This window comes from Sphaeramia orbicularis, chromosome 6, assembly GCF_902148855.1.
Source record: "Sphaeramia orbicularis chromosome 6, fSphaOr1.1, whole genome shotgun sequence".
Classification (NCBI taxonomy): Eukaryota; Metazoa; Chordata; class Actinopteri; order Kurtiformes; family Apogonidae; genus Sphaeramia; species Sphaeramia orbicularis.
This window is the reverse complement of record NC_043962.1, coordinates 49,229,740-49,244,182: the sequence shown is the minus strand read 5'-3', so window position 1 is coordinate 49,244,182 and position 14,443 is coordinate 49,229,740. Positions and strand designations below refer to the sequence as shown.

At 41.3% G+C, this 14,443-nt stretch overlaps 1 protein-coding gene across 1 annotated transcript in view; it reads right to left on the bottom strand.

Moving 5' to 3' along the window:
• The window catches only part of LOC115421529 (filamin-C-like), a 30,631-nt gene extending 19,293 nt beyond the window's left edge, over positions 1–11,338 (bottom strand). The window contains 18 exon segments of the mRNA XM_030137455.1: positions 33–123; positions 234–394; positions 636–759; positions 939–1,082; positions 1,179–1,292; positions 1,385–1,578; positions 1,684–1,819; positions 1,901–2,043; positions 2,229–2,366; positions 3,027–3,143; positions 3,310–3,510; positions 3,938–4,100; positions 4,196–4,273; positions 4,393–4,511; positions 4,774–4,924; positions 6,060–6,157; positions 7,854–8,102; positions 10,646–11,338. Of these exon segments, the coding sequence (XP_029993315.1) occupies positions 33–123; positions 234–394; positions 636–759; positions 939–1,082; positions 1,179–1,292; positions 1,385–1,578; positions 1,684–1,819; positions 1,901–2,043; positions 2,229–2,366; positions 3,027–3,143; positions 3,310–3,510; positions 3,938–4,100; positions 4,196–4,273; positions 4,393–4,511; positions 4,774–4,924; positions 6,060–6,157; positions 7,854–8,102; positions 10,646–11,021 (2,797 nt within the window). The 5' untranslated portion in view covers positions 11,022–11,338.
• Positions 11,339–14,443: the final 3,105 nt, after the last annotated feature.

Below are 14,443 nucleotides of genomic sequence, written 5' to 3'. Positions count from 1 at the left end.
CCTTTAAACTATTTGACATTGGAGAATCTTACCTGTTTTGTTGAGTCCAGGGCCCTCTGCTCTCACCTTGCCAGCATCATGGGAAGGATCTACTTTGACTTTGAAAGGACTAATGGGAATTTCCTGACAAAAGAAGAAATAAAAACAATGAGAAAATTATCAGTGTTAAAATAAATACTGCATTTCCAAAGTGCTACAAAGCTGGGCAGTCTGTCTTGTTCTGATAATCTCACCTGGTCAGCAAACAGCACCATGATGGTATAGCGACCCGGACCAGGGGGAGTGTACTTGACAGTAAAGGTGTCATTGTCATTCTTGATAATGTCAAAGTCGACATCTGCCTCTGCAGGGCCAACCACCCCTGGAGCACACTTGATACCAATGCTGATGTCTCCTAATGGTGCATATGATGGCAATAGTTCAGAGAGGATATTCAAGATAAATGACAGTAAACAGAAGTAGACTCTCTACGGCCTTAGCTTTCTTTGTAATACATTTCATATTAATAATCTTTTTTATTATATTTTTTTAAATTTAGTCATACAAATGCTGCTGTGAATGTGCTTTACATATTAAATGTGCACACAACTTAAGCTTTAGTTTTATTAGAAGTTAGCTGAACTCTCCATGCTCACCTTGACCAGCTTCACTACAGTCTACAGTGAAGTATGTTGGCTCGTTAGCTTTGAGTCCCATCTTCTCCACTCCAGGGCCATAGACCTTGACTTTGTCTGGATGAGAACCCTCTCCAACCAGTACCTAATGAATTCACAGTGCACTTGAGGCAGAAGCAATTCAATGAAGTACATCTGCAGTCCTCTTACTTTGTCTACATTTGTTCTAGTGTCATTATATAAAATTTTTTGAAGCTAGAAGTGCTCCATATTTTCTATGTGTGTGTGTGTGTGTGTGTGTGTGGGCATCTGCATATATCTTACCCTAAAGGGGCTGTTGGGCACATTGACATCCCCCCAGGTGATGATGATGGTGTGTTTAATGGGCTTGACAGGTGTGTACACACACTGAAATGTGCCGTCTCCCTTGTCGTTGATCTTGATGTTGATGGTGCAGCCTTCTGCATCCTTAGTGGATACAAAGACATGTCAGGTCAGCCCTGTTGTCTTCAGCAACATGAATAATAAATTTTTTTAAAAATGGCATTTTCAAAAACTACATACCTGTGCATAGATCTTGAGGTGACCTTTCCCAGCCATGCGAGCATCAATTGTGAATTCGGTTGGTTTATTGACAATGACACCAGTTGGCTGCAGGCCAGGGCCATAAGCTTTCACCTGAAACAGCCAAAAAGATATTTCACCATTTCACTGCAGTAAACAGCAATGTAATTTGCAGGTTAAATGTATTTTGCTTTCTATGAAAATACCTTTTCTGGGAAGACATCATTGGCCGCAGGGAGGATGTGGGCCATGAAAGGGCTGCCCTTAATGTCCTCATCATCACAAATGACATGGACAGCATAGTCACCTGGCTCAGTTGGCCAATAGCGCACATCACAGGACCCATCACCCTTATCATCACACTCAATTTTAGCTTGTGATGGGCCTTCAATGGAGAAACCTAAGCGCATGCGCAATAGAAAAATCCACAAATTCAGCTTTTGTTTTTACAATGCATTGAAAATTTCACCATTTGTTAAAGCTTCTGAATATTGTAAAGGTTTACCCAGAGTTCCAACTTCAGTGCCTATTGCCTCTACCACAAAGTCAGCCGATTTTCCCACCATGCCAGTCTTCAGACCAGGACCCCAGGCCTCTCACCTTCTGAAACCTGCTTCATCACCCACCTCCACTCGAAGGGGCTATAGCACACATAACACCACAAATGCATAATATTACTTGTTGTAAATGTGAATGTGCAAAGTCAATGATTAGCTAAAGGCAGCAATATGACCCTACCTGCGTGGGACGGGCTGGCCTCCCCAGGTAATACTGACTGTGTATTTACCAGGCTTAAGAGGGTGATATTCACATTCATACACTCCATTTCCTGCATCACGTACTTTCACTTGTTCCTCAGCTTCAGCTATGGATAGAATATATCGCAAAAGTTGATTCTTATTGTGCCAAAGAGAAATTTTAGGTATTTGCACTTTATTATATGCCTTTTCAATACACCGTTCAGACAAAAATAATAAAAGGAAAAAATAAAAAAAGAGGGTACAAGAATGAAGAGGAGTGCAGTGGGAAAAAGACAGCTGTCTGACTCACTTGGTCCTTTGACTGAGACATGCAAAGCTCCACTGCCAGCTCCCTTGGTGAAAACTTTGAAGTCTGCAACCTCCTTTACCCTCACTCCTTTAGGCTGAAGACCTCTGCCTGTAGCTCTGCAGACATTTGGGTTCATAGCTGAAAGGAATAACAACAAGTGTAAAAAGAGAGAAATATTTAGCAGAGCAACGAAACCAAAAACAACTGAGACTAGCCAGCAGTAGAGAGCAGTGTTAGTAGCAAAAGACATTCATATATCCTATCCAAACAGGAATCCCTAAAGATTGATTGACAGGACCTGTAAATAAGATTGATGTGCTTTGCAGCTCATATGTCACAAGGTAGAGTAGGTTGGAAAGGATATTGACACATCTTGAGTGCATTGAGGGAGCATCTGACAACATTTCAGTCAGTGATACAGAAATGTTGACTGCAGGCTTAAACTGAAGGCTGGCTAATACAAATTCAGACGCAACAAAAAACAAATATGTCAACAACACAAGCAAAGATACTTAACAAAGTTGAAGAAAAGAAGACAGAGATGCAAACTGGGACAATCTGTAAGCTATTTGTACAACACTGCCTCTTGTCTGTCTCTCAGGACATAACTAAACTAAACCATCAAGCTGCATGATGCAAGAAAATGGAGCAGGCAACCAAGCACGGCACGGAGCCGAGCACCCTAATCTTAAACAGAAAGCACACAGGGGTGTCTGCAGAGCTCGGCATGAAAAGGTTTTTTGGGGGGGGATCTAGCTGAGCAAATTGCAAAGGCTCTTCCCAGCAAACCATACTAACTTGGGCGGCCAGGTTTTGGGAGCAGGGGGGCCTTCCCACCCTTCACTCCAGGAGGGGTGCACACTGACTGAGGGACTATCTGCAGTGGAGCTCCCATGGGAGGAGCAATGTGTGGAGCTAGAAATGACAGACAGGAGGTATTATGGTCTATTCTGGTTGGTTGTTCATGGGGAAAATAAAAAATAACTGCAGATTGTGATGGATAGATCACCCTCACACTAACAGAATGCTAAGAAATCAGATTTGTCTGACATTAATTTTACAACTTAGAAAGATGGCTCACCTTCTGCAATGTTGACAGTAAAAGGGCTCTTGGGAATCTCCTGACCAGCAAACTGTACGTGAATGGTGTGAGGCCCCTCGAGCACGGGACGATAGGTACATCGGAAAACACTGTCACCCTTATTTTCTAGGATGAGCTCCACTGTGTCCTGTTTGCCTTGAGGATCAATGATGATCACGCTGACATCTCCATTACCAGCACCTGAGTATGAGTTGTAAGTTACTGAGTGAGTGTCACTTACTGCATTGTCACACTATGGAAATGTGCATGTCAGTAGGATCTGGAGGATATGGCCAAAAATGTAATACTGTTTGGGGGGTTTTTTGGCTTCTGTCTACATGAACTCAAGACCAAACGTTATTCTAAACATTTCATCAAAACTATATGCTATGTATCTCCATTATCAAGACAACAATATCAAAAAATTTAATTATTTATTAATTATTACTTATTAATTTATTAATACAAAAACTACATGTCACAATGAATTCATACAGTTTATTAAAACAGGACTCCAGAGGATGCATAATTAAAGGACCATTTCACAAAATTAATTAATCAAATGAAAGTTAAATATTTTCCATCACTATACTTTAGCATTTGAAGTGTCAGAATTTTCTGCTCTTACCTGCAGTGTAGATGTCAAAGTATGTGGGTTTGTTGGCCACATTTCCTGTAGGCTCTAGACCTGGCCCTCTTGCATGGACCTTGCTGGGATCGCCCATATCCTTTTCCACATTCACTGTGTAGGGGCTCTTGTCAATGTCCTGACCAGCAAACAACACTTTCACCTATTGAGAGAGAAAAACATCAACGTAAATTAAACACCTTTCAATGACTTTCTTGGCTACAACATTAACAAGAGGTAATGTTCATTTAATCTTACCTTGTGGACACCCTCCACTTTGGGAACATAGGTGACAGTGTAGGTTCTGTTTTTGTCATTGTTTGGTTTAACCTTGGCCTGAAGAATGAGAAATTAAATCATCAGAAGGTTGGATTAAGGGTTAGATTCTTAGTTTTTGCAGTTCAGCACATTGGATTATATGTGGAGTTGGACTGCCCTCACCAGGTTTAACTTACCTCCTCCTTATGTCCTTCAGGATCCTCCACGTAGACCAGGACCTCACCGCTACCAGCTTCCAGAGTCTCCACAGTGAAAACAGCAGTTTGCAGAACCTTGTTGCCATGGGGCTCAATACCTGTAATGATGTTGTAAAGCAACACATTAACACACAGGCAAATGATGAATCTAATTTGCAGTGTTTGAACTGTAAGTGATTATTCTACACCCCTACATCTATTTTTCGGCACTTGCTGACAAAGCTGCAAGTCTATCTCTGCCTTTATATTCCAGACAACGAAAATGAATACTAGTGATTATCCACTCATACAGCTCATAGCTTCTGTTGTGGAGCTTTAGTAATCCGTGCAGGTGTTAATGGTTACTGTTCAACTACTTACCAGGTCCATAGGCTTTGACCTTGTTTGGGAAGAGTTGTTTAGGTCTGAGAGGAGCTCCAGGTTTCAGCTTTGCCTTGGGGAACTGAGACAGGTACGTCATAACAGAGTGCTCATCCACATCTGGATCCACAATCTCCTCAGGGGCAATCACCTACAGCACAAGCAGATAAATCAGCATACAATTGGTTAATTTTATGATTTAGCTGGGGGGTTCTGATAATGTTTTAATTGAAATAGTGAGCAAATAAGCTCTACTTCTTGTGTATTTTCTCCAAACAGACACAGATGTATCAATGTTTCATCTGATCAGATTTTTATTTGTTTATTTTTTGTTTGTTTTTTATGTTAGTTTTCATTCTTTAAACAACTTTTTTTCATTAAGCATAGTGCAATGGGATTTAACAAGGATTAAACTTATTTCTTTCCTCCACCTCTGACAGCTCTGTCCCTTCCAGCACTTGTTTGCCTGTCTATCACACAGTGGCACAAAGCCATGCTCCACACTGGTTATATTTAACCCCAGGACAGTGGGGTTAAGGATTGTTGCCTGCAATAAGCCAGCCAGGGGATTTATCCTGAGCCAGACCTCTCCCACATCTCCTTAACACCACCACACTGGAATCCAACCCCCAGGCCTGCAGAGCCATGACATACACCCCCTGGCTATCTAACCAATGCTAAGCCTCATGGAGAATAGCTAGCACTGTATCTTAGACAAACAAGTAAACAACCTGCATAGTGCGCAGTGCAACACTGAGACTCAGAGTCTTACAAACTAGAAATATTGTACTTCTGCTCGATTCTCATTGCTATTCTGGTGAGCGACAGTATATTTACACCCCTGTTTCACAGGTTGGGTCAGAGGGTGTTTAGAAATCTCAAACCTCCACAAATTCATGATTCTCCCAAATAAAACTCCTACACACTCGCTTACAGAGACTTGCAATAAACTAAATGGAAATATTATAAACGAGTTGAGTAATAAATATTTCATGACCCCCTCCAGCATGAGCTCCCTGGAAAGACACTACACTACATATCATATACTCCCATGTGTCGGTTCAGTGATGGTGTATGCATATGAAGCATGTTTGGATTTGCAAATGGATCTTGATGCCTAAAATAAACTGTCTGGAATTGATTGGTTCTCTCTCAATGTCACTGAAGGACACTTGTTTGCTTTATTGTTTAATTATCTGAAACAAATCAAACTCATCTGGCATGTAACAGAGAAAAAATAAACCCAAAATAAACCTTTTGTGACTGATATCTATCATGCACCTTACCTGGGGCACACCCAACCAGTCATCAGCCTGTTGCATTGCTTCTCTGGCATTCTGTACGGGCTGGTTTGGATCCCACTCTGCCCAATCAGGACACAAACCTAACAAGAAGGCAAAAAGGGTGATTAGTCGGTTCTGCACAGACAAATGCAGCGACAGTGCTATAATAAGCCCACTTGGCCTGTTAATGTTATCTCTACAACACCTTCAACTACAACATCATATGACCTTACCTACACTGTTTTGCTCTTGTGAAACAGAATACGTGACAATCAATGTCTCACTCAGCAACACACAGCAAGAAATGAAAGAAAAAATGTCAACAGACGCTCTGGCACTATCTCTGAAGCTAAAGCTAACCTCCCCGCTGCTGCTAATGCCTAAATTGGATTAGTGCTGGCTATGGAGTGGGCAGTTCACTGAAGAGGCCTGTGTGGGCAAACCACAGAATACTGTCATCCAATTATTATAGACACAGGACCACAGAATTAGCAATGAGTACACAAACATACAGAGAAGGAGTGTCAGTGTCAGAACAGAGGAAAAGTTATATTTATGAGACATGAGGGAAGGCCTTCTGGCATACTGAATGAACTGTTACACCAAAGCAGGGAGGTGTATAAATACAGTGGTATTAGAATAAACTGGGGACATGATCAGGTTGTCATAGGCTGTTGTTTCCTCTACCAAAGAAGTTATTATATCTCAGCTTTGTCTATTGTTGGTTTGCCTGCCTGTCTGTCATTCAGAACAAAAACTAGCTCACTGAGTTTCATCAAACCTGGTGTGTAGTTAAAAGCTTAAAAAAAACGGCAGATCCTGGACTTCAAATGTTCTGAGATTGAATTACAGGAGTGTGGGGCCTTGAAAGCAGTATGTCCTAGTTTGGAATACTTTACTTTTCAAGTCTGGCTAATTATGCTGTTTTGTACATTTGTATCTGAATTAAGAGCAGAGTTTTGATCCATCTGTGCTTTAAAACAAAGCTAGTTTCGTCAGTTAGCCTGCTGTTTGGTATTAACTGATGAAACACCAATACCTTGTATGGTCAATGTTGCAGCACAGTGTTTGAAAGATATGTCTCCGCAGATCAATGGCTCATGTAAACACAGTTCAACACTGTTGTGCACTCCTTTGACTACTCCCCCACCTTTCCCTCAGTTAAGCAAAGTTACAAGGGGACTCTCTAATGTTCAGAGTAGGAAGCAGAGCTTAATCTGGCACTGACTCCAAATGTGGCCTTGTGGTCCTTAGATCTGCAGCTTATGCACCTCTCTGTGACAGATCAGTCTGCATTTTGATCTGTAGCCAAACATCCCCCTTGACAGAAGAGAAGGAATGGTGCCCAAATTTGGGGGTGTTGTACAGCAGCTAGGCTATAACCACTAAATCTGGGTTTGGGCCTCAGGGCACAAAACAGAGAGAGTGAAAGCTTCAGTCATTGTGGAACAGCTGGCAGGGACGTCCTCTGGCCATCGGCAGCCCCTCCACAGCCTGACACTACCTGCCCTCAAGAGATAGGTTACACTGACATTTGAATCTGATTCTGAATGTGTGTGCGTCTAGGATGTGTGACAGATATACAGTCATCATTTGTAGCTGAGGAACAAAGGAGACAAATTCTCCTGAGGTGATACCATTTCAAACATGTTAACACATGCTTAACCTCATCCTCCATAGCAACCAAAGAAAACTGCTGTGGACAACAAGACATTTAACATGCACCCAACTTATTCTGACTCAGCACTTCAAGCATTTACCCTGTACCATCAGCTGATGACACTACAAGCTTCTTACCGGGGGCACAGTTGTCAACCAGGGCTCCCAGGGCTTTGCCGTCCCTCCAGTCACGGTTAAAGTTGTTGATGGGCAGCTGGGGCACCTTGTTCTGTATCCAGCCCAGCAGACGCTGCTTGGGAGTCAGCTTTTTGGTCTCCTCGTCATCCTCATCATCCCACATAGGCATGGAGATAGAGTAGTGGAGGATGAGGGTCCAGATAAGACCCAGAATCAGCTTCAGATTCCCATCTACAATGGCTTTGCTGTCTGTTGTGGGAGAGTAGACAGAACAGAGTTTATAAGAAACTACAAAACAAACCTCAAACGCACCACACACACACACACACACACACACACACACACACACACACACAGTGCAGTACATAGACATAGTAAGAAAATAAAACTGTTAACTGCATTTTCTGAATTCATTTCAAGATTTTTTTTTTTTTTGTGGCAATTTGGGGTGACACTATTGGTTCATACTTTACATACTCAGCAGAAATGGATGGACTGTCTGTGTGTGAGGCTACCATTTCTTACCTTTAAAAAAAAAATATGTTTATACATATTGTATACTATTTGTAATCTCTTTCTTAGTTTTTCTAAAATAAAAATATGGACTGTGTTCTTCTGTCCTACATCATTGTCAAGTATGTTTGGTAAAGCATACTTGACAAATTCTGTATATTGCTGTTCTTGATCTTGATCAAGTTAGACTATATAAAATGGAGAAGTAAGCTATAAACATAAGGATATTATAACAAAGTCTTGATGTGTTGCAGAGCTGACCAGGCTATTCTGAGTATATATAAACAATGATGATTGACTGCTGAGGAGACAAGAATCTAATGCTCCTCACTGCTTCCCCTGAGCCCCTTTCTCTCAGACAGCTGTCTGGCTGAGGACCCCTGACAATCTGTCATCCAGTCACAATGGTACTCTGAAGACAGTGACAGCTGAGGATATGTGTAAGCGGATCCCTCGCTGCACAAATACCACTTGGATTCCAATTACCTCCAAAAACTTGTAGCACTACAGTGTGATAAATCAAATAGGTGGAGATTAGATTCATTGACAGAAAGCATGCAGCTCATTTCCTGGAGTTCTCTGAGGAAAAGTTTGACCAATAAGTAATTTAAAATTTGTTCTAATTTAGAAATTCAGCCATTTATGCCAAATATCTTTGAAGGAGCTGTGGCTTTTCATGTTTCATGATTTGAGCTCCATTAATACACCTGAGTTGATTCCGTAAAATTTTAATTTAGAAAAAAAAGGACATTGATGTCAACTGTTTTCCATGATGCCATTTTATTGAGACTATGTATTTTCATGGATCAGTAGCTCCTACGAGATGGTAATGTTTGATGTGTCACTGTTTGATAGTTTGACAGGCACTGGCAGGTGGCACAATGTGGCACAACATCGTCTTGATCCTGCAGTGTCCAGATTTAAGGCCAACTGCATGGTCAAAGATACATCCATCAAAAGGTCTCCTCTTACAAGGTCTGATACAAGTGCAAGTAGGCCTATGGTGTTTTTTTAGTGTCTCCGGGCCACTGTAATGAGACTGAGACATTATCTTAAGAGAGCTGTACTGACCCACTAAAGCAACAGAGAGAAAAGGGTGGTAGGAAATAAAATGCCAGGGCTTCTATTATCATGCCCTGTTTCTGTCAAAGCAGTGTGACCCAGTGTGTGACTGCACAGCTGAGACAAACAATATATTCATTTCCAAATCCACTACCCCATGTATACTCTGTGCAGCCTTTGAGGTGAGATCTGCAATCTCTTGTAATGAGCAGGATTCAGGACTGTGGTGAAGTGTTTCCCTCAGTGTCATCACACACTCGAAGCATATGTTCAGGTGGTCACATTGTGGCCTTCACAGTCCACCGGCCAAAGCCTCAGCCACGCCAGGAATTTCACTCAAGTGTGTGGCAGGATCATTACTCACCAAAACAGAAACATACTCTGTCAAAATTGTAATAAGTATTAATTGTGAGGCTGCCTACAGGTCTATAATTAAGTAATAAGTCAGTATCTTATGATATCTTCACCTTTCATACCATGATGTAAGTAGTGTATCTTCGCTTCATTTATTTAATATTTTAAGAGGTATTCTGTCACTTCCCTGCAACCAAGTTGGCCTCTTGCGACTTAATGGATTTGACACAAATCCTCCAGAAATGTAGTGTAACATCAGCTATCTGTCTAAATCCCACCAGAGTTAATTCCCTGCTCACAGGAGCTGCTGATAGGTCTGGACAACAACTGGCTGTCAACATGAAGTCCATGCCAGTCGCTCTGACCCTTCACCTGGCAGAGTGTGTGCATGCCTGTTGTGTTTATGTAGCCATGTGTGACCACTGTCCACATGTATAAATTCTGTCGTTCTCATTAGCACAGGCCTCCTGAATTTCCAGCCCATAGTTTACCACGTAGCTGTAGCAGGAGAAGGCTAATGCATAGTATGGAGCCACTGGGCCTTGGCCTTGACAGGGGCTAATGACCTCAATGGCACCTCTGCAGTAATTTTCCAATGAGCTGCTGACCTCTGCTCAGAGCAGCTTACCAGAGTCCTGCGAAAGACATCTCTCACTACTGGTTGACATCTTGGCTGATAACATGTGGACTGGAGTAGGTGTGTGTGTGTGTGTGTGTGTGTGTGGGGGGGGGGGGGGGGGGGGGGGTTTGAGCCATACCTAAAGTTGTACCTCAGCTGTCTATCAAATGGCAAATTATGGCAAACTTTTTATGTTTAACAAGTGTCTTGTTAAAGAAAACATTAAATCCCCAAATCAACTTACCTATTGACACCAGTTTGATGCGCTCTCTGTCCAAGAACTCTAGCGCCACAGAAACATTTTCCAGTTTCATCTGTCGGAAATTGGGTCTGGTATGGTACTTTCTGTACATTTTCTTCTGGCTTAAAACTTCCAGGAGCGAAATGAGCTTGAGCCCATCACTAAAGTCCTTCTGCAGGTCGGTGATGGTTTTGTTGACACACTTGAGGTGCTCATTGCACCACCTGGTGAAGGTGTTCTGCTGGATCTTCTTCCATGGCGCGTCCTCGGCGAGGTCCTTCTCCGTGGCTGGCATCTCGTCGTCCTCCTCTTCCCCAAAGTCAGTGGCCTGATAGTACTGTGGAGGTAGCTGGTCGTCGCTGTAGTTATTGCTCATCATGATGGCTTTTTCCGTGTCCACTTTTATACCTCGGTAACACTTAGGTGTTGAATTGTACGCTCAGTGAGGCGAAAAACTTTAGCAGGTCAATGGCAAGCGCGCTCTCGCGGAGGAAATTTCAGACTTGGAGGAGTTCAGAAAGCAGCCTGGGGAGTTTTCAGATGTACTTGTGAGAAACCTCTCGTGTCAGGACCGTGATGGATTAAATTATCCGATTTTACAATGTGCAAGGCAGCTGGTCGTCCGCTTTTTTAATTGGCACCCCCTTGACAAGCCGTTCCTTTTTAATATGGCCCCGAGAAGGATGTCGCTTCAGTTAAAAAAAAAAAAAAAAGTGCGTTTCTTTGCAGGTGAGCTGGAACAGTACTGTGTAGTTCACTATGAGCGGGTTTTACTTGAACGTTGAGAGCAGAATGAGATAGCTTTATAAAGGTCCCTGGGCCACGTCACTCAGCCCCTGTGGTCATGGTCTATTTGCTAATCCATAAGAATAACGCGAGTCGGGGTCGGTTTACGCGGAAGATGGCGCAGTGATTGGTCATGGTCCGGGCAGCGCAACAGTTGCGGCATGCTCCTTATTTTTAGGCGGCCCTATTTGGGCGGCTGGGGGCAGGGACTTACCGATTGTTGTGAATGTGTGTCATACTCAGGGTCCAAGGGGCTGAACAATTGAGCTAAGAAAAGAAAATGATAGGTGTACTGAGCACCTCGGAGTAAGTCAGGCAGTAATGGTGAAACTTCGAGGGTAACTGTAAGAAAAGTGGAAGCACATACTTAAAAAAAAAAAATTGAAATATATCACAGGGGCTTTGGAGGAAAAATCCTTTTTTTAGAGGATGAGGTGACCCTGGTAAAAATGAGACAACTGCATTACGTGTGTTTGGCAATAATCTGTCACCCCTGAGTGAAATGCATTGCTATGAAGATAGGCAAAGGTCACTGTAAAGTCAGAGAGGTTACAAATTTGAAAGATTATGGGGAACAGACTCCTGAGACATTGACAGACAACACTGACAAGAAAAAAGAGCCAGCAGTGGTTCCTCACTTTGAGATAAGTGAGTTATAATAAATTGGATATTTAAACTTTCAAAATATTTTTTTCTTCTAAATGTCATAATTTAGAACCATGAGTAACAGACTTCTTAACTGGAAACAAAGAGTCCTCCAACTTAGATCAGTGACACCATGACAGAAATAAAAACGCATGTTAGCTGACAATGGACACACATCAGTATCAATGAAATGTCACTGAAATGCATACTGTGACTACACGTAAAAACAGAAACTCAGTGAGGTCACATGTTTGACATTTCAGGCACACAGACTTCTGAGACATGGATGCACAAGTAAATTATTTCCAAAACTCAAGCAGTGGCTGTATTTCCTCAAAGACTCAGTGAACTCAGTGAATCTTATAATCTGTTGAATTTTTCAAATTTCTAAATGTCATCCCTTCAAAAGAAATCAATGAGTAAGTGACTTTCCGAATGAAAACAAATTAGTCAGTATTCACAGGTGATGTAGATGTGTACAGAAATAAATGTGTATGATGATTGAGATATACATCAGCACTTATAAAGATTGTGTTTTCAGGGTCTGTTGTGGAGTTGTGAGTCAGCAGTCAGTGACATGGCGGTGACACCGGATGCCACCACCACTGATGTAGTGTGAGATAAGAATAACTGTGACACATACAGAAGGTATTCTTAGATACTCTTTTTCAATGTGGACACAGCCAGGGGTCCCCATGTTGATCTCACACCACCTAATGGGATGCTCATAGGATATGTGTTTATTTTTCAAGCACACATTCCCATTTCTTCTTTACATTACAGATAATAATCATATACCCTGTTGTCTGGGGAATTTAATAATTTGGGAGTAATCTAAGCTGTGGGGCAGCGCAATCATCTGGAAGAGATGTTGGAATTAATTCCGTATCATCCATCATATGTCTATAACACTGCTACACCTGATAGGAAGTGTGAATAACTAAAGTTAAATTTAAGCCACTGAAGTTTTCCTGTTGACCTGTTCGCTGTTCACCTGACATTATATCCCCAGAGAAAGCCCATGGCTGCTCTCCCAATCAGACTCCCACCTTTTTAATTAGTTTTGTCCCTCTCAGTTAAATATATTAAATATTTAGAGAAGGATTTGGGGAATTATGCTGGAGAGATAGGCCTGGGGCCAAGGGGCAGTTGATTAGATTTCACAGGTCACAGTGTCTGACATTTCCACCATTAAGACACTTTCCCATTTTATTAGCCATAACTCTGACATAGAATGAGACAGAAAGCAACTGCAGTACCCAGAGTTAATTTCTCAGAGATGATGTGTTTTTCTAGAGCAGGATAAGCACAGGTGTATATAAATAAATAAATGAATGATTAAGTTACCTTTTTCCCTTATATTGTGCATGGTGTCTCAGAAACATATGGGCTTGTTCTGTACTTAAATGTCTGCTCCAAAAGGCCTCTGAAACTAGAGGTCAACTCAGTCAGTTTGTCCAATAGGACGTTAAACAAATTGTATCAACCTGGTTTTAACAAGTCAAAGAGGTAAGGTCCTTCCATTGGATAATTATGAAATAAATCCATAAAAATGGATGATATGTCTCAGCTGCAGCAATTTTTTAACCCTGCCATATATATATATATATATATATATATATATATATATATATATATATATATATATATATATATATATATATATATATATATATGTATATATGTGTGTGTGTGTGTGTGTGTGTGTATATACATATGTTTATATATAACTCTTCTATTGTTAATTGCCTTTTCCTTGCCATTTTTACAGTAACACACTACTTTCTGCAGTACAATACTGTTCAAATAATGCTCACACCGGTATGGTACCAAAGTGTGTTCCAACACTACTTTTATGCAGACAGAGGGGGTTCTAAGTAATTCAGAAATGTTGGGACACCTGTAGGAATTGGTAGCACCAACTTTCAAGGCCTGATCAACCTCCATTGCTGCAGAACTGCTGTAAGTTGTTAACCCATTTCTTGTTCGCCTTTTTGTATAATTCTGAAATGTACATTATTTTTCAGTTTTGTTTAACCTGTTTTTTTTTTTGTTTTGTTTTTTTACCTCTGGCAGTTCACCACTTACCTTTCTACCGTTTCAAGCTGTTCATTGGACTTGAACTGCTTGAATTTCAATACAAAACTGGAAAAATTGGGGTGTTCTAAAACTTTTGACCGGTAGTATATATATATATACAGTACAGGCCAAAAGTTTGGACACACCTTCTCATTCTTCGCATTTTCTTTATTTTCATGACTGTTTTCATTGTAGAGCCTCACTGAAGGCATCAAAACTATGAATGAACACATGTGGAATTATGTACTTACCAAAAAAGTGTGAAATAACTGACAACATCTCTTATATTCT